Here is a 19,137-nt window from a genome sequence, read left to right as displayed (position 1 = left end):
AATAGGCAAAATCGTCTAAAGCGAAAGCGACACGATTCAAATGACAAAAAAAAAAAAGAAAAGAAAAGAAAAGAAAAAGGAAAAAAAAGGAAAATGAAAGAAAAACTAACAAGCTTATAGAAATCTTTTTTTTTTTTTTTTTTGCTTTTTTGTTAAATAAAACGTTAGAATGAAAATATAGAAAAGAAAAAGAAAAGCACAATACGACATTTTGAAGGGAACGGGGTGGGGTGGGGGAAAGGAGGAAAAATAAAAATAAAAATTACTTTTTTTTTTTTTTGTTAAAAAAAGGATTTTCAGTGGTGCCACCATTTTTTTTGTAACATGTGTGAAAAAAACAAAGGAAAACCAACAAAGGATAAAATTCAACACAAACAAACACTCGACAAAAAATAAATAAATAAATAAATAAATCGATGACGATACCGGATGTTTTATAATTTTTCGTTATTCTAATTCCACGACGCTTTTTAAAGTTCATAATAAGAAAAAAAAAATTTTCTTTTTGATTTTAATGCCAACCTAACGCGATGAAATTAAAATTAAAAAGGATTTAACGGTTATTTAAAAAAAAATAAAAATTCAAATGAAAAAAAAATTTTTTTTTTTTTTTACTTAACTTTGCGAAACCCTTAATTCGAGTATTAAAAAAATAAAAAAAAATTTTAAATAACCTTATTTAATAATAATAATAATAATAATTTTCTCTGAAAAGAAGCTGAATAAGATTTTTAAAAAGAAAAAAAGATTTTATCTCTTTACTTTTCTCTAATTTATATGTGAGTGGATATAAAATATTAATAAATCTCTTTAATAAATTTTTCCCTTTTTTAAAACGATTAAAAAGGCATTTTTGTGCGCGCACACGCACACGCACACGCACACACATATACATTTATGTACATAAACACGATTTCGAAAGTTCGATCGAAACGTTTTCGAATAAAAAAAAAAAAAAATTTTCAATTAACGTTAAAACACATGACAGCCATTATTTACATGGAAAAACACACCCGCGAACACCGAAAATCATTTTTTTTTTTTTTTTTTTGTAAGCGAAAATCAACTACATAAAATTCTACAGCCTTACATATAATTAAAACAAATACAATGACGTCGAATGACAATGATAATAATGATAATGATGACAATTAAAACACGGAGAACGGAAATAAATAAATTTCTCCAACTATAAACAACAGGCAGGCATTGTTTTTGTAAAAGAAAGAAAGAAACAAAAAAAAAACTAAGAAAATCTACCCTCTAAAAAACCGCTATCGTGCTTTGCTCAGCGAATTTTCTTTTGTTTTTTTTTTTTTTTTTGGGGGAGGTTGGTGGTGGTGGTGGAAAGCAACGATAAAAAAAAAAAAATTTTTTTTTTTTTTTTTTAAACAGACTCCAGAGGTTTCTATGATCGAAATCTCTGGAACCCGCGATTTATAACGCCACTTACTGAAATGACGAATTAGAAGATTTCCGAACGAAGGCTGTGAGCCGCCTGTTGTTGTCTGTTGCTTCCGTCGCAGATCCCTCAGGGAGAGCTGGTCCTGTTTTTGGTGTTTAACATTAGGAACGGAAAGGAGTCGGGAATCCCGCTTAACAACGGCATCTCTCTCGTTTCCGGTTTTTTTTTTTATATTTGTTTGATGAAGGCGTGGCGGTCGGACCGGACGACCGTCATTGTCAAAAAGTGGTAAGTCGATTGGCCGATTCAGTCTTCGGAGTTTGGGGTCGTCCCCTTTGGCATCGTCAGGAGTACACGTTTCCTCTAAAGTTCTATCGTCTACATTTTTTTCACTATTCGAGTAATGATGATAATTATTTTCCACGTACGAAACATCGTCGAATTCGTGAGAATCCGACTCTTTACGATGTTGATGATGATGATGATCCGATGAGGATGAAGATTCTTCCGTCGGTGACAAATTACCCGAATGACTACTCGGGGTGCATATTTTTTCCTTATTCGAAAGCAATGAATTTTTTTTCACACGATTCAATTGCTTTTTCAAACTGAAACCTTTCCACGTTTGACTCGCTTTTCTCGCGATTGTGACTTTTGTCGTGAGACTGTGTAAACTCGTTATGGCGGGTTCGGCGTGAGAAGTCGAAGATTCGACGTGTGACGAAACCGAGGATTCCGTAACGGTTCCACCACAATCTTCGGATTCTTCCACGTTTTCCCCCGTCGGCGAAGACACTTGAGACGATGAGGTATTATGATTTCCCCCATCGCTCGTGTGTGAAAATTTTCCCATTTCCTCCGAATCTTTATTCCATTCTTGCATTGCGTTAAGTGCCGGACTCGTGAGAGATATAACCGTGACATCGGGTACTGGAGGCACCAGCAAACTTGAATTTGGAGTCTTCGTGTATGCACGTGCACGCACGTGTGGGTGTGTGTGAATGATTTGAATCGGATAAAGGAAAATAAATGATCGAGAATAAAAAGAAGAAGAAGAAGAAAAGATAGATATAAGAGTAAATAAGAAAAAAAAATAAAGGATGAGGGTGAAAAAAAGAACAAATAAAAATTAAAAAAAAAAAAAAAAAAAAAAAAAATCTCAAACAAGACTCGAGGAGTCGATGACGATGGGGGGGGGGGCAAGCGATAAGGGGGGGGGGCGGAATAGAGAGAGAGAGAGAAGTAAAACTTAAATATAGCAAAAAAGTATAGCTAGCAAGAAAAAAGTTTTTTTTTTTTTTTTTTTTTTTGCGTTTAAATATGAGAGTCCGTGCTTTATTTGCGTTCAAAAACGAGTAAATAAATAAATAAATAATAATAGAACAATATAAATAAATAAAAAAAGTTAATAATAATAATAATCATCGCAAGCTTTTTCTCAATAATAAATTTTATGTAAACCAGAGCAATTAATAAAAAAATTAAATGCGAGCTGCTTGAGCATTAGAAATAAAATAAAAAAAAATTTTTTTTTTTTGTAACATGCAATGACGACTTTCGGCCATTTTTAAATTTTCCGGAAATAAAAAATTTTCTTCAACGTTTTTTTTCTTTAATAAATATTATTATTATTTTTTCTTTTGCGTTTATTTTATATTTTTAAAAAATTTTTAAATAATTTAAGCGAATAAAACATGGACTTTTATACTTTTTTTTTACTTAAATTACTACTACGTAATGCTATGACATAATAATAATAATAATAATAATAATAATAATTACGTAATAATACGAGTACCTAATTAATAATTACTCGATTAGCTTTTTTTTTTAAATACGAATTTATTAGCCACTCTTATTAAATATGCCAAATTAAATTTTAAATTTTTAAAATGCAATCCAGCGTTTTTAATTTCCTCTTACCCCCTACTTATTTAACGTATATATATATATATATCTTTTCTCTACTGGAAAACCTCGGCTGGAGTAAAAAAAAATTTATATATATATAAATATATTTCTCCAAAATTTTTTAATATTTTTCAGATTTGATAACTGTAGGAGCTATTTTATTATCGACTGAACGCTTTGTGACGTAATTAACGGAAAATTTTTTTTTGTAAGGGTTAAACGACGCGCCTTACATTTGTTTTTTTGGGGGTGGGGGGGGTGGTGAAGGGATGTAGGGAAGTATCTAATAAAAACTAAATATATATAAATGTATTCATTCATTTTTTTTTTTTTTTTTGCTTTAAGGGAAAGAAAATCTAGTGCAACTAGACAGATACGACAGCATACAGAAGTTTTTTTTTAAATATTTTATATAATAAGAAAGGTTATAACTAATAGGATCGTAGTAAAACAAATGATAATGATAATTAATCGTATAACGCGTATATAAGTTAAGTATTGATATTGCGGTATGCGCAACACGTTACTAATAAACTTTCTCCAAAAAAAATTATTATTATTATTAGAAAAATGGGGGGAAGCAAGGGGTGGGGGTGGAAAAACGCACTCTTAAATCATGGACTTATTTAAATATAAATTAATATCAAAAAAAAAAAAAAATTAAAAATTAATAAATTAAAAATTAAAAAAAATTTTTTTTTTTTTTTTACGGCGCCATTTTGGAATAAGAACGAACCCGTAATTGAGAATCGACGGTTAAAAAAAAAAAACCGTTAATTGATCAACTTCGTCGGGTGTGTGAGGTAAGACCAAAAAAAAAAATAAATTGAAGGTGTACTTACTTGATCGGCGGTCGGAGATCTGCATCTATCCTCTGGGAAATTTTCAACTGGACCGGGACGTTTAGGACTTCTCGGTGCTCTCTGATAAGGATCCGCGTTACCGTATAAATCGGGAGTTCCCATGCTGATAAGACAAATTTTTTGAACGATATCAACAATCACTAATCCGGCATCGTTACCGTAGGCCATCCTGAAAAAAAAAAAAAAAACATTTAATAATTAATTTAATTTTGAACACGTGACGGGATTCGAATCGGGAATTTTAAAAAAAAAAAAAAACTCACAAGCCGTATGATGAATTAATTGTAAGAGCTGTGATGGGTCCAGGAGGTTCTCCATTAATCCAGGGCGTCAAACAAATAATGTGAGCTTGAAATCCAGGTTGTTTTTTTTGCGGTCCCGTTTTAACTTTAAGCGGGAAAACGATTTCTTGTGATGATTTTTTTGAATCTCCATCTCCCGAATCCCCTTTTGTTGCACTGCTTAAATGTGGACGTGCCGGATATTCGTGATCTGGAGAAAATTCGACTTCTTCTGCGGAATCGTAACTTATCGGAATTTCCAATACCTGTCATGAAAACTTATTATTTTTATATCGGGATCTCACGAAACGATGATAAATTCCAAAAAACAAGAAACACTCACGTGAGTTTCCGATGTGGATTCAAGTTTTTTAAATTTGAATACTACAACGTGTCCGCTCGTTCCAGCAATGCAAAGTTTTCTACTTTCCGGACATAGTGATATTAATTGTATGGCAAATGGATCTTCTTCCGGTGCTCCGCTTCCATCCGAACTTTTAACTCTCGGTTTTTCAAATATTTTTGCAGATTTTAATTTGTATAATATTTGTAATGTTCCAGCGGATGCATCCCAAAATTTAACGCTTCCATCGGCGTGCCTGCGCATACACATACACACGTTCTCATTTAAATCAATGGGAAAATTTTTTTTTTAATTTAATAATCGCATTGGCGCAAAAAAAAAAAAAAGACATGATACCCGGTCAATATGATTTCGTTGTAACTGCAACTTGTCGGTATCCATTCTCCGCCGCCGATGGGCCATTCTTTTTCGCTGAAACCGGTTTTTTTTTGTATTCGAGATCCAACGGAATAAAATGCGGGTATCAAATCCGACGGACAATCCGCTAAATAAGTACAGCAAGTGACCGGTGATTCATGTATGTCCATCGGATAAGGATTTTCAAAACAGGGATATCCCGGAGTCAATAAATCAATGGCGACTAAATCGTTATTGAGGAGAACGATGATCGCGTAGGGATCTTGAAAATCATTGCTGTATGGATTTTCGCACAATGTGATAAAATCAATAACGTTTTGCTCCATTTCTAAAACCGTCGTCGTTTTACCGTGAACGACAGAAATACTTGGTGTTCTTCCAGCTCTATCATGCGGTAAACCTCCAGAAAATATTATATACGCTTCCCTGAATTTAACAAAAAAATATTAATAATAATAATAATAATAAGAGATGAGTTAACGGAATATCGCGATTAAAAATTACACAAACTCCCCCCTCCCCACCGCCGCCGTACACACATTTTATTATTATTATTATTATTATTTTAATTAATAAACATTTTCCGTACGAAATAGAGAAGAAGAACACAAAAAATATTTTTTTTTTTTTTTTTTTTTTTTTTTGCGTGCAAAATTTAAAAAGAAGAAAATTTTAATTTTCCATTTTCGGAGGGGGAGAGGGAGCGAGGTCGGGGACTGGGTTTAACTTCTTCTTTTCCTTTTCCTTTTTTTTCTTTTTTTTTTCTTAAACAAAGTTGAAACAAAAGAAATAAATTTATATTGTGCAAAGGAGAAAAAAAACATTTTTTAAAATTAATAATAATAATGATGATGATAGAAAATTTTTCTAGAAAGTAAATTTATACATTTTTTCCCTTACTTACTTCACCCCAAATATTTATTTAGAGTTTTTTCAATTTAAAAATCAAAATTAAAATTAAAAAAGAAAAAAAAAAAAAATTAAAAATGGCTTCCTTTCGTTAAATGATTAAAATTTTATCCCGCATTCATTTTAAATAAAAAGGTCAAAGGAAAAATCCGTCGACGTCGAAAAAAAAAAATTTTAAATCATCTCGAGATTTAAATAATAACGGTAATGATTATGGTTATTATTATTACGATGATGATGATGATGATGATGACGTAATTACCAACGCAACCTTTTTTTTCCTTACTCCTCGTTCCCATCGAAATATTCGTTGAAAAGGGAAAGGGAAAAAAGGTAAAATAATAAAATTTCCCCCCCCGCCCGGGTTTTATCATTATCATTATTATTATTTATTCGTTTAAATAAATAAATGAATGAACGAGTTGAAAAATTATCGAAATGGTTTTCGTTTCCGTTGTGTTCTCATATCGATTTTTTTTTTATTTTTATTGTTCGTGCCTAAATTTATACCTGACGTTAATAACGATTGATAAATGATATTTATAGATTTTGAGAATGCGCGTGTCACACGTTTTTTAAAATTTTTTTTTTTTTGAATTGACTCGATTTTAGGAAAAATCTTTTTTTTCCTCCTCCTTTTCCGACTACTCATACTCTTACTCCTCCTTCTTCTCCTCCCCCTACTCCTATTCCTTTTCCTCCTCCTCCTCCTTTTACTAGTCCTACTCCTACTTCTACTTTTATTCTTCCTCCTACTCCTCAGACTTTTTTTTTTTTTTCCTTACCATAAAACTAAACTTCTGACACACACACACATACACATAAGTATACGTTTTTTTTTTTTTTTTTTTTTGAAAGATTTCGTATAAATTATTATCATCATTATTATTATTATTATTAAAATTTTCCCTTTTTCACAAACGTAAATAAATTAAAATTGATTGGGGTAAAAAAAAAAAAAAACAATTAATCGAATTTTACTTTTTTTTAAAAAAAAAAAAAAAAAAAGAAAAACCAACTTCGATCAAAATTGCACAAAACAAGAGAGAGAGAGAGAGGGAGAGGAAAAAAACCAGCCACCGCCATCTTGAAACGCACATACCAACATAATTTATTTATTTATTTATTTTTTTTTTTTGGCAGAAAATCGTGGGAAGGAAAAAGGGTAAATCGAACATCAATAATGGTTTTGGAAAAACGGAAGGTGGGGGGTAGGGGTGAAAAGTTGACACGAGGAAAATAATTTTCGAGCGTAGGTTGAAAGTGGGGAGTAGAGGGGGATGGGAGAAGTGTAAAAATTGCAAAATTTACTCTCATCGTGTGTCAATTTCAAAAAAAAAAAAATGTTTGAAAAGATTTGAATTTTTTTTTTCTCCTTCCCCCAAAGGAATTCGAGTTTTTAGTTTTTTTTTTTTTTTTTTTCACTCTCACTCGTGAGTAATAAAAAAAAAAAAATTTCCACTTTCAAACCGAATAATAATAATAATAATAATAATAATGATGATGTTTTTTACTTTCGGAAAATTCTAAAAAAAAAACATTTTTTATGATTTAAATAAAAAAAAAAAAAAAAAACGTAATTAAATTATTTTCGTTCGAATGAACACTCACAATAAATATTCGACTAACAGACTAACTAACAGACTAACTAACTAACTAACTAACTAACCTAACAGTTAACGGTTAACAATAAAATTTTTTTTTATCTTACCCCGTGTTTCTAGAAGATTTCCATTCAACTTTTTGTATGGGTTTACACGATTCCAATTTTCCATCTTTGTTTGCTTTTGCTGAAAAACAATAACAACATATTATTATTATTATTAACATTAACCATTATTATTATTATTAAACATGTTGTTGTTGTTGTTGTTATTTACATTTCTTTCAACGTTTTTCCAAAAAAAAAGAAAACTCGGACAGTTCGTAAGAAAAAGGATGAGGGAGGGAAAGGGTGAGGGTTTAGGATACCTTAAGAGCACAATAATAATAATAATAATAATGATTTAATTTTGTTTACGGGGAAAATTTAAAAAAAATAATTAATTTACCGTGTGGAAAAGTCACGCTCACGGGTTTGGTTCCCTGCCTGGAATTCCAGGTTGTCAAAGAACCGTCGGCGTGACTGCATATAAATTGTTTTCCTTCGTGATGCCAAGAAATGGATTTTAACGGTTCCGGTGAATTCCATCTTGCTTCGGCGGTTTTCAACCTTAAATCCCACAGGACGATTTGTCCGGATTCGAATCCTATTAAAAGTTTGCTCGGATCCTGCGGGTTGTCGCTTATGTGAACGACGGAACCGGGATGAGTTTTTCTAGAACTGGAATCGCATAAGTCACATAATATGAAAAAAAAGGTTCGCGCGTTCGTTAGGGTTTTTTTTCGGGTAAGTGTGATCTTTCTTTTTATCAAACCGGAAATGACGTAAAACAATTCGTTTAAAATTTTTTTTTTTTCAACCGATGACGATTCTTCCTTTTTTATTTAAATTTTATTAAAGGATGTTTAAATAAATAAATGAACCGGAAATAATTTAAAGAAAAGAAAGATTTTCCCTTTTTTCTTTTTTTTTCCTCTTTTTCTTTCAGTTTCTATTTCAGGTTTTCGTGTTTTTATTTCATTAATAAAAAAAAAAAAAAAAAAAAAAAAATTGTAAATTCGAAATCAAAAAGGAAAAAAAAAAAAAAAAAAAATGGAGGGTTAGAAAAGACATTAAATTTTTGTCAAATTTTCACATAAACTTTTCCCTTTTTTTTTTCTTCCTTTTTTTTCCTTTTTTTTTTGCTTAACTTTGAAAACTTTTTTTTTTTTTTTTTTTTCAAGTTTCCTGCAATAAAATTTTTTTTTAACTTGCGATTGGATTGAATAACGACCGTGATGGACGGAAAAGAAAATTTTATTTATTATTTTTTCTTCTGCCATTTTGTTTTTTTCCCCCACCCCTCCGTTTAAATGTGTCAAAAACTTAAAGAACAAAAACAAACGGAGGGGGTGGGGGTGGGGGAGAAAAACATATTTATTATTATTTTTTTGTTTTTTTACGGAAAAACGTATTTTTTATGTTAGTGAGTGGGGGAGAAAGAGGAAGAGAGGGGGGAAATCGTAATAATAAATAAGAAGCCGAAACGAAAAACCATAAAAACCAAAAAAACAGAAAAGAAAAATGAAACGTCAATAATCGGAACGAGGGGGAGGAAAGTGGGAGGGGAAAGTTGGGGGAAGAGAGGAAAGGGAGGCTTTTCCAAAAAATTTAATTTTTACTAGAGAAATAAAAAAAAATAAAAAAAAAATGATTTCTTTATACGGTTCATTGCGTTTTTCGTCGCATGGATTTTTGCAACTTTTTTATTTTTTATTTTTTGCGATTCGGCAAAAAAAAAAACCGGGGAGATCCCTTTTTTTTAAAGAAATTCCTTTTTTAAAATTAAAAATTTTAAAACATAAAAAAATCGGATTCTCGTTAAAAAAAAAAAAAAAAAACAAACAACCGGTGGAAAACTGGCGGAAATTAAACAACGCTAAGAAATATTTAATTTAAAAAAAATTTCACCGCGAAACAATGAATGAATGAATGAAAAACGGTTTCTTTTATTTTTAAAAACAAAATGGCGGAAAATATGTGTCATAACTAAAATTTAGCAAAAAAAAAAAAAATAAATAAACAGAGATTTTACCTTAAAAGCAAAAAATAATTTAATTTAATTTTTTTGGTTTTGTTTTGTTTTTTTTCTTCATTTCTTTATTTCATTTCCGCTCATTTTCACTACTCTTCCGGTTTCTCTATTATTTTATTTTTAAATTCGTTTTTCCTCCCGTAATAATTATTATTAATAATAATAATAATAATAATAATAATAGATGATGAAAACGCATTTGTCCTATCAAAAATAAAGTGTGAATTTTAACGTGTCCGTCGTCATTATTTTTTGTTTGTCCCTCCACCCCCCCTCCAACTTTCAATTTAAAAAAAAAAATTTTTTTCTCATTTTTTTCCATTCTCGCAAAAAGGAGATAGAGGAGGAGAGATAGAAAGAGAGAGAGAGAGAGAAAGGGAGAGAAAAGAAAAGAATAAATACAAAAAAAAAATTTTAATAACAACGGTTGAGAAAATTTCATTTTCTCTCGAAAATAGAAAAACCGAAAAACTGAAAGAAAAAAATTTGTTTCAAATCATTACAAATAAAAATGTCTCCCATATATATATATATATATATATATATATATAAAGACATTTTGTGTTGTTGTAGAATGTGGGGAGGGTAAGGGAAAAGGGGGGAAAAAGGAAATAAAAATACGCGTATTGATTATTATTATTATTATTATTATTATCCATTTCCGATTTCTTTTCGAATGGATTTTTTTTTTTGCACAAGCACACACACACACACACGAATAAATAAATAAATTTCTTTCTTTTTTTTTTTTATAATAATTATTTACACGTGTGCAATCCACGTGCGAGTGTGCGTGTGCAAAAACATGGATTTTTATTTTTTTTGTGGGGTTGATTCGAGTGACATTTTTATTGAGAAATATAATCACATCACGTCGTCACGCACTCCCATCTTACATTTTTTTTAAATTTTTGTGACATTTTGTTATCAAATTATGATTAGCCCCCCAAAAAATAGATAATAATAATAAACTTACACTTCGATGGCTTTATTCCAATTAATAATATATCCGGACAATGTAAAACATTCTATGTTGACAACGTGAATGTTTCCCTTTTCCGTTCCAACGTAAAACCATTTGCTTTGAAATGGTAGAAAAATGTACGTGATCCTGAAAAAAAAAAAAAAAAAAAAAAAAAAATTATTTCTTTTACAGACATTAATAAACTCACTATTATTATTATTATTATTATTATTATTATTATTATTATTATTATTATTATTATTTAAACGTAACCGTCGATTACGCGTAATTCAACACACGCACGAAATCGATAATATAAAACGAAAATAATACAAAATGAAATAAAAAAAAAGAAAATTATTTGTTCTACGCATACAATTCAGATTTACTTCCTTTTTGCCCCCCCCCCATTGTTTTTCCTTGCCCCCCATTTTTTTTCCTTTTTTTTAATTCAAAGGAAAATGAATAAATACAATTCTAATTTTTCAAATCATTCGAAATTTCATCATAATTAAAAATGCAAAAAAAGGGGAGGGGGGAAAAACAGGAACAACAACAACAACAACAACAAAAGGAAAATTATGCGGTCCAAATGAATTTAAATAAAAAATTAATAATAATAATAATAATGATGATAGTTACTAAGCTCTCAGATGAAGAAAAAAAAAAAAATTAACCGTTACAAAAAAAAGGAAAGAAAAAGGAAAGAAAAAAAAGAAAAAAAAAAAAGATTATTTTAATCTATTGTAATATATCTCTCCCATAGAAGATGAAAACCTCGTTGTTATTATTATTATTATTATTATTATTATTTTTAATTTTCCACTGTCAGTAACTTGGAGAAGGAAAAAAAAAGAAGAAAAAAAAGTTAGGGATTTTGATTTAATCAATAATAAATTATCTTTTCCAAAAAAAAAAAAAAAAAAAAAAAAGGAAAAAATAAAAATCGACATGACGTAATAATAAAAATCAAATTTATTTTTTGCTACGGTTTACGATCATACTTTTTTTTTTTCCATTAATAATTAATTCAAAGGAAAAACAACAAAAAAAAAAACAAAAAAAATTAATTATTCAAAAGATTTAAACGAGACAAATTAGATTTTCAGTCTCATCAAGAGATTTTTCACGTCCTTCATTCACACCCCTCTCCCTTCCCCTTTCCTTTCCTCTCCTTTCTCCGGTCCCCCCGTGTGAAAAAATATAAAAATAAAAAATAAAAATTTGAAATAAATTAAATTAAATAAAAAAAAATTTCGAAGCGAAAATAAAAAAAATAAAAAATAAAAATTTTTTAACTTGGAGTTGAAAAATGAAAAAAAAAAAAAAAATTTTCCACTTTCCTACGTTCCCACCCCCTCCACCTTCTACCCTCTACCCCCCACGAATAAAAATTTAAATTTGAAACGTTTCGGTTTTGCTCCCCCTCTCCCCACCACAAAAAAAAAACAGGTTCGATTTGAATTTTTTTTGTCTTATTTTATTCAAAAATTAAAATTAAAAAAATAAACTAAAAATTTTTCTGACGTATGAAAAATGGCGGGTGAATGTTAATAATTATAAAATAAAAAGTTTTCCAACGTAAAAAAAAAGTAAACATAAAAATAAAAATAAAATAAAAAAAAGGAAAAATGGGAAAAAAAAAAAATGGGACTGAAAGTTTATTATTGCAGACGCGATTGAGCGAGAAAAAGAGAGAGAGTGCGCGGGGGGGAGGGATGGAAACGTGGAAGAAGAAAAAGAGAGAGAGATGGAAAAACTTTTTGCAACACTATAAAACCTTCAAATTTTTATCAATTATTTTTAGCATGATTTTAACATTCCGCCCCAAAAAACCAAAAAAATAATCAAAAAAAATTTTTTTTTTTTTATCCTTTTTCATCCTTTTTTTTTTATATCCTTTTTCAAAGGAAATCTATTTTTCACCCCCTGATACGACATTAGTATTCACTTCAGTTAACTTTCCCTTTTAAATTTAACAACCCTTTCTCATACTAAATGTACATATATATATATATACATTTCGTATTATTTTTTTCTCTCTCTCTTTCTCACTCTCTCTCTCTCTCTTTTTCTTCATAATTCTTAACCCGAGTAAGTAATCTTTTAATAGTAGAAAAGTTTTTCTTTTTTTTTTTAACTTTTATAAAAGTCGATTTTTCATTTATGTAAACGTACCGAAAAAAAAAATTAATAAATTTTAAGTTTCTTTCTTTCTTTCTTTCCCTTCATCATCATTTTTGTAAAATTTTCCAAACTTTTCCCGCCCCCTCACCTCCCTTCCCCTTCCCTACCTCCGTTAATTTATTGCACCGCACGAAAAAAATTTCTTTTTTTTAATATAAAAAAATTATTCATCGATCGTTTCGCGCGTTTTTAAATAACTCAAAGGAAAATTGGAACAACCAACAGCAGCAACAACAGCAACAACAACAACAACAAACAACTTCCAAATACATAAAAAAAAACAAATTTCGAATCGAAGAAAATTGAATCGAGAAAAAAAAGAAATAAGAAAAAAGGGGAGGGAGAGTGTAATTTATTCGTATGTTTTTTTTTATTTAAGAGGGGGGAGGGGGGAGGAAATTACAATGGAAGAATAAAATTGGCACGAAGAAAATAAACTTAAATTTTATCCGCGATAAGACAACATAAAATGATTTATTTTTTGAAATTTTTCCACAAACAGGTAAACATACACTTTCGTATAACGTAATTTTTACACGAAAATTTAATTTTCCCCCTAAAATGAAAAAAAAAAAAAGTTACAACAATTATTTTCGAGAGCGCGAAGAAAAAGAAAAGGAAAAAAAAAAAAAAAAGAAAATGCACGACGTTAAGGTAATAAGAAGTAGAAAACGATGGAGAAAGAGGAGAAAAAAGGTAGGAAAATAAAGAAAAAAAACGGGAAGGTTAGGGGGCGGTGAGTGGTAGTAGTGGGGGAAAAAGGGAAGGGAAAGAAATAAAAGAAATTTGAAAATTTCCCAAGGTTTTCCACTTTTTTCCTTTTTTTGAAAACAAATCACGAATTCAATGTGCGATGATGATGATAGTTTGTGTTTTTCTTTCACCCAATAAAAATAAATAAAAATTTATTATTTATTACGCAAAAAAAAAAAAATTGTTTCTTTCCTTATTTGAAAAAATCTCCCCCCTCCCTCACCCCACACTTCCTCCCTCAAAAAAATTTCTAAATCTGAGCAAAAAAAAAAAAAACCGGAAACGAGGTTGATGCTCACGCGTCACAAATAAAACCTGTAATAACAACCTCTAAAAAATTTCCCAGTAAATTTTTCCCGATTTTCCTTTTGTTTTCCGGAAGTAGGGAGAAGAGGGGGGATGAATGTGCGTGAATCATTATCAACTCATCAAACTCATTGTTTAAAAAAAAAATTTTTTTGAGGAAAAAAAAAAAAACCGAAAAAATTGTCGCGAAACAAAAGCAAACTTCGAGGTAGAGAGAAGGGGAGGGAAGGGGAAGGGCGGAAAAAGGAAAATTCTATCATAAATGTTTTACTTTTCTTTCTAGAAAAAAAAAAACCTGACATAACGAAAATCCTACCGAATAAAACCTCCGTGAAATTTTAAAAAAATTCAATCTGAAACATTTTTTTTTTTTTTTTGGCGTAAAAATGACAAAATTTTTTTTTTTTTTCCCAAAAAGCTTAACTCCCGTTTTTTCCCCGTTTTCCCGTTTTACCCTTTTTTTTGAATTGTAAAAATAAAATGAAGTTAAATCAAATCGAATTATCCCCTTTTTTTTTTTTTACTTCATTCATTCCCATTCGTCTTTTTTTCTACCTTCTCTTTTTCCCCTAACCACCACCACCACCACAACCTTATCCTTTCTCGCATACCTGTTTAATCACTCAAAATTTTAATTAGTGCACAATAAAGCAGGGGAGGGGGAGAGTGAAAAACAAGCACATTTTCTGCTTTTCTTCTACATTTGAAAAATTTGTTTCGCGTAAAACATATTAAAACTTAATTTCTTATTAAAACGTTTTCCATTTTCTTTTATTTCTTTCCTTTCTTCTTCTCCGCCATGTTGTTGTTGTTTTTTTCCGAAGAAAATACGTAAAAATTTTAAATACATGAGGAAAATTTTTTTCACACGTGAATCGGTTTAGTATCAAGTATATAACGGTTACCATGACAGTAGATACTGTGTGTGTGTGTGTGTGTGTGACACACAATAGAGTTTTCCAACCGTGTATATTTTTTTTTTATATATACGAGAATAAAATACTTTAAGGAGATTTTTTTTTTTATTTAAAATCAATACGGGAAATTTATAAATAAAATTATTCACCTTCCTTCTCTCTTCTCCCCACCCCTCTCTCTCTCTCTCTCTTTCTCCCTGTTTATCATTATTACTTTTTCCTACTTTTTTTTTTACGTATAAAAATGCAAAAAAAAAAAAAATGCGTTATGCATTATACGAACGAACGTAAAATTAAGATTCTCATTATTTTCCTTTAGTAATTTATCTTTTATTTTGACGTGGCGCCAACAAGATCCCGCCACGTTTTTTTTTTTTTCTTCCTTTTTACCCTTTTTTCCTTTACTTTACTTTTACTCTACTCATCGTTTATTTAACCAAAAAAAGGAATCATTTTCTATTCGTCATAATTCCTCGTGAAAAATTTAAAATTTTATTTTTAAATCGACTATGAATTATTATCATTATTATTATTATTATTATTATTTTTCCCGTTATCAAATGTTAAAAAAAAAAATTCAAATAAATTTTTCGTAAGCAAATTTTTGCCCTCCAAAAAGGCAAAATCCGATAAAAATTCAATTAAAAAAAAAAAAAAACGGTCGTAATTGTCAAATGTGACCGCTGCCGCTGCCTCCGCCGCCGAAACGACCCCCCAAAAAAAAAGAGGAAAATTTTTTTTTTTTGGTTAAAAAGCAAAAATTTCCGGTTTTTTTTTTACATTTTAGTTGACCCCGATAAAAACGAACTAAACTCCTCTTAATATTCCACCATCGAGATCTCAAAGAAAAAGAAAATTTCCCATCGCCCGCCCCCCAAGTTTTTCTATTTCGTTTTTCCGCCATTTTTGTTTTTTTTTTCCGAAAAATTATAATATATAGAAAAAAATAAAAATATGTGACATACCTCTCTCTTTGAAATTTAAGACTGTGAACAACTTCCGGTTTCTTTTGTCTGAAATTCCATAGGTGAATGACGTCATCAGAGGTTGCCGTTATGAGTGCTCCTTCGTTAATCAAAAATTGAATTTGTATTACGGCTCCTTCTCCTTCGTGTTTTAAATGAGCGTCGACTCCGGGTCCACCCAATCTGTTGTTTTGAAATTTTTACATTAAGGAAAAACTTTTTCCATATACATATATAATAATACATCAATCTTAACATTTTCATTTATTGACTTTTTACCCTTCCCCTTCCCCTCCTCCACCACTACCCCGACCTTGTAAAAAAAAAAAAAAAACAATTTTTCCATCGTAAAAAAAAAAAAAAAATTTTCTTTTTACTTTTATTATTTCTCATTTGATATAAAAAAAAAGCAACAATACGATTAACTATTTAAATCGTAGCAACAAGTAGCGTTTCCGCTTTTCCAACTTAAAGAAATGGCAACAACAAATTTATTCGAATCCATTCAGAAATTTCTAAAAAAAAAAAAAAAAACAAAAAAACAAACAAACCGATAAAATCATCAATTTAAAAAATTCATGGCACATTCGAAAACGAGAAAAATTATAAAAAAACGATTTTTAATCACTATTTTATCCGTTACGCCAAAAATATTTAAATAAAATTAAAAATCCCCGGAAGAAAGTTCTAGAAATTGGAAAAATATTTTTAAAAAAAAAAGAAAATCCAAAATTCCACCAGATTTAAATTATTCTACTCACGTATAAAATAGAAAACCGTTATACGTGTGTGGGTGTGTGTATTTTTTTTAACCGGAGAAAATCGGACGATTTATTATTGAATTTTCATTTTCACGAAGAAAAAGAAGCAGAAGAAAAAAGTACACCTTCGACTAAATAATAATTTCCTTTTTTTTCTATTTCGAAAACCCACCCCCTCCCCAAAAACCAAAAAAATCACATGTTAACCGATAGTTATTATATAACAAATCGTGCTTCGTGTAATTTAGGATAAATTTTCTCTCTCTCTCTCTCTCTCTCTCTCTCTCTCTCTCTCACGTATCCACAGCCTTTTCTTATTCTAAATAAAAAATAGTTCCCGTAAAGTCACATAGCCTTTTTTTTCCCGCCATTTTTTTTTTTTTTTCAAAATTCCGTCTCATGATTCTCTAATAATAAACTCGTTTTAATTGTCGGCCCTGTTTGGAATTTTTAATAAGTCTACAAATCCCATGTTTAACTTATGCGAAAGACAGGGCAAATAAAAAAAAATTTCGAGTTATAATTTTTATTGATTTTAACAGTACGAGAGAAACATATATGTATGAAAATCAAGTGGGAAAATTTTTTTTTTTTTAAAAAAGCCGGAAAAAAAAATAGAATAACTGATGATGGCATTAAAATTTCTAGAAAAGAATAAGAATAAGAAAGAGAAAAAGAGAAAGAAAAAAAGCTCTCGATTTAGATGAATGAGAAAAAAACATGGGAAAACCATTAAAACCAATAAAAAATAAGAATTTCCAGTTGAAAATTTTTCCTTTTTTTTCCTTTTTCTTTTGCTTTTTTTGCCTTTTTTTTCCAGTTGGAAAAATTAAACGAACTTGAAAAAGTTAAATAAATCGATATTTTTATTTAAGTTTTTTTAAAAAAAAAAGAGAGAGAGAGAACTCAAAATACAGGAAAAAAATTTAAATTGATTACTATTGGAATTCGATTAAAAAACACACAAAATAATAATAATAATTAATCGGCGATAAGTATTAAAACAAAAAAAAATACTTATAATAACTTTTCTTTTTTTTAAAGAAATATAATTAAAACTTTTAATTAAATACTTTTAATTTTCGGATTTTTCAATGAAAAAAAAGGAAAAGAAAAAGAAAATTTTTTTTTTTCAAACTGATTTGTTCCAATCATTTTCCAAACCGTTTTCTTTCAATTTTTCTTGTTGCTTAACTAAAACGATAGAAATGAATATAAAAATATAAAAAAAAATTGAACGAATAAATGGGAAAAGTTAAATCAAAACTTAAATAATCCGAAAAAAAAAAGAAAAAGAGGAAAAATCTAAAAGTGAAATTTTAAGTTTTCGCGTCATTAATTTTTGGGTCCCTCTCGATTCAACCTCCTAAAAAAAAAAAAAAAAACAAAGAAAAGCAATTTAAAAGACATGAAAAATTTTCCAAGAGAAATAAAAACAACTTTCGTATCCATAAAAGAAGAAAAAAAAAAACTGGAAAATTTTTAAGGTTGGACACACACACGCACACGCACGCACACACAGACAGACTGCATCAAACAAAAACAAAAATGACGACGACGACGACGAGAAATAATAAAAAAACGTGGCACCAACAACAACAAATGACATTTCATTTCCATAAACAATATCTTATTTATTTATTTTTTTTTTCCTTCTTTTCCAAAACATAAATAAAAAATAAAACGGAAGGAAAATATGTTACGTCATCGTTATAACAAAACTTATCGCAAACAATATCGAGCGATCGAATCACCGGAAGTAACGACGTTTCCTTTTTTTTTTTTTTTTTTTATAAAAATTAATTTTCTTTTAACCGTCTTCTGCTAACAATTTTTTTTGTTTTAAATGTAAAAAAATATTCCAAGTAAAAAAAAAAAATTTTAATAAGATTTTGTTTTTTTTTTAATTTAATTAAAAAATAAAATTTTTTTTTCATTATTATTATTATTATTATTATTATTATTACACGGCCGCCATTTTTAATTTATTAATACAATATTCATAATAATGATGATGATGATAATGATGATATTTTTTTAATAAATATAATTTAAGATTAGTTTAAATTAAATTAAAATTATATTTAATGATTCGTTTTACTTTTAACCTTTTTTCGCAAGATGAAGAAGAAGATGAAGAAGAAGGAGAAAAGTACCAGAATGCTTTCAAATAATTTAATAAATATTTTTTTAATTAAATTAAATTTTTTTTAAAAAACGGGAAAGAAAAGAGAAAAAAAAAAATGGGGGGAGTGGGAGAGGAGGAGAGGGGGAGGGAAGGAGGTGGGAAATACTTTTAATTACGCGGTGATTAACTCTTAAATTAAAAAAAAAATTATTTTTCCAAACTTTTCATTTTCATTTTCATTTTCATTTTTTTTTTCTCAACATTTGAAATTTAAAACCGTAAAATTTAATTTTTACTATTATCGATTATCTCACATTATTATCATTATTATGTCCACCATTAAACACGACAAGGCTACTTGTCGGAGTTTTTAAGTATTATCCGAGGTT

General features: G+C 29.1%; 2 protein-coding genes across 2 annotated transcripts; both read right to left on the bottom strand.

Annotated features, from left to right (window-relative positions):
* Positions 1 to 1,449: 1,449 nt before the first annotated feature.
* Positions 1,450 to 11,142, bottom strand: Phum_PHUM212560 (tomosyn, putative; the record flags this gene model as incomplete). The annotated part of the gene is made up of 10 exons (XM_002425582.1): positions 1,450 to 1,547; positions 1,673 to 2,366; positions 4,159 to 4,348; positions 4,443 to 4,726; positions 4,804 to 5,059; positions 5,161 to 5,607; positions 7,802 to 7,880; positions 8,142 to 8,413; positions 10,744 to 10,878; positions 11,108 to 11,142. 10 exons carry the CDS (start codon positions 11,140 to 11,142, stop codon positions 1,450 to 1,452), a joined length of 2,490 nt encoding a protein of 829 aa, XP_002425627.1.
* A 4,422-nt stretch (positions 11,143 to 15,564) lies between these two features.
* Phum_PHUM212550 (uncharacterized protein) lies at positions 15,565 to 16,364 on the bottom strand (the record flags this gene model as incomplete). The annotated part of the gene is made up of 4 exons (XM_002425581.1): positions 15,565 to 15,778; positions 15,860 to 16,042; positions 16,139 to 16,172; positions 16,286 to 16,364. 4 exons carry the CDS (start codon positions 16,362 to 16,364, stop codon positions 15,565 to 15,567), a joined length of 510 nt encoding a protein of 169 aa, XP_002425626.1.
* Positions 16,365 to 19,137: the final 2,773 nt, after the last annotated feature.

This window comes from Pediculus humanus, genomic scaffold, assembly GCF_000006295.1.
Source record: "Pediculus humanus corporis 1103172107561 genomic scaffold, whole genome shotgun sequence".
NCBI lineage: Eukaryota > Metazoa > Arthropoda > Insecta > Psocodea > Pediculidae > Pediculus > Pediculus humanus.
This window is presented reverse-complemented; position numbering and strand designations above follow the sequence as displayed.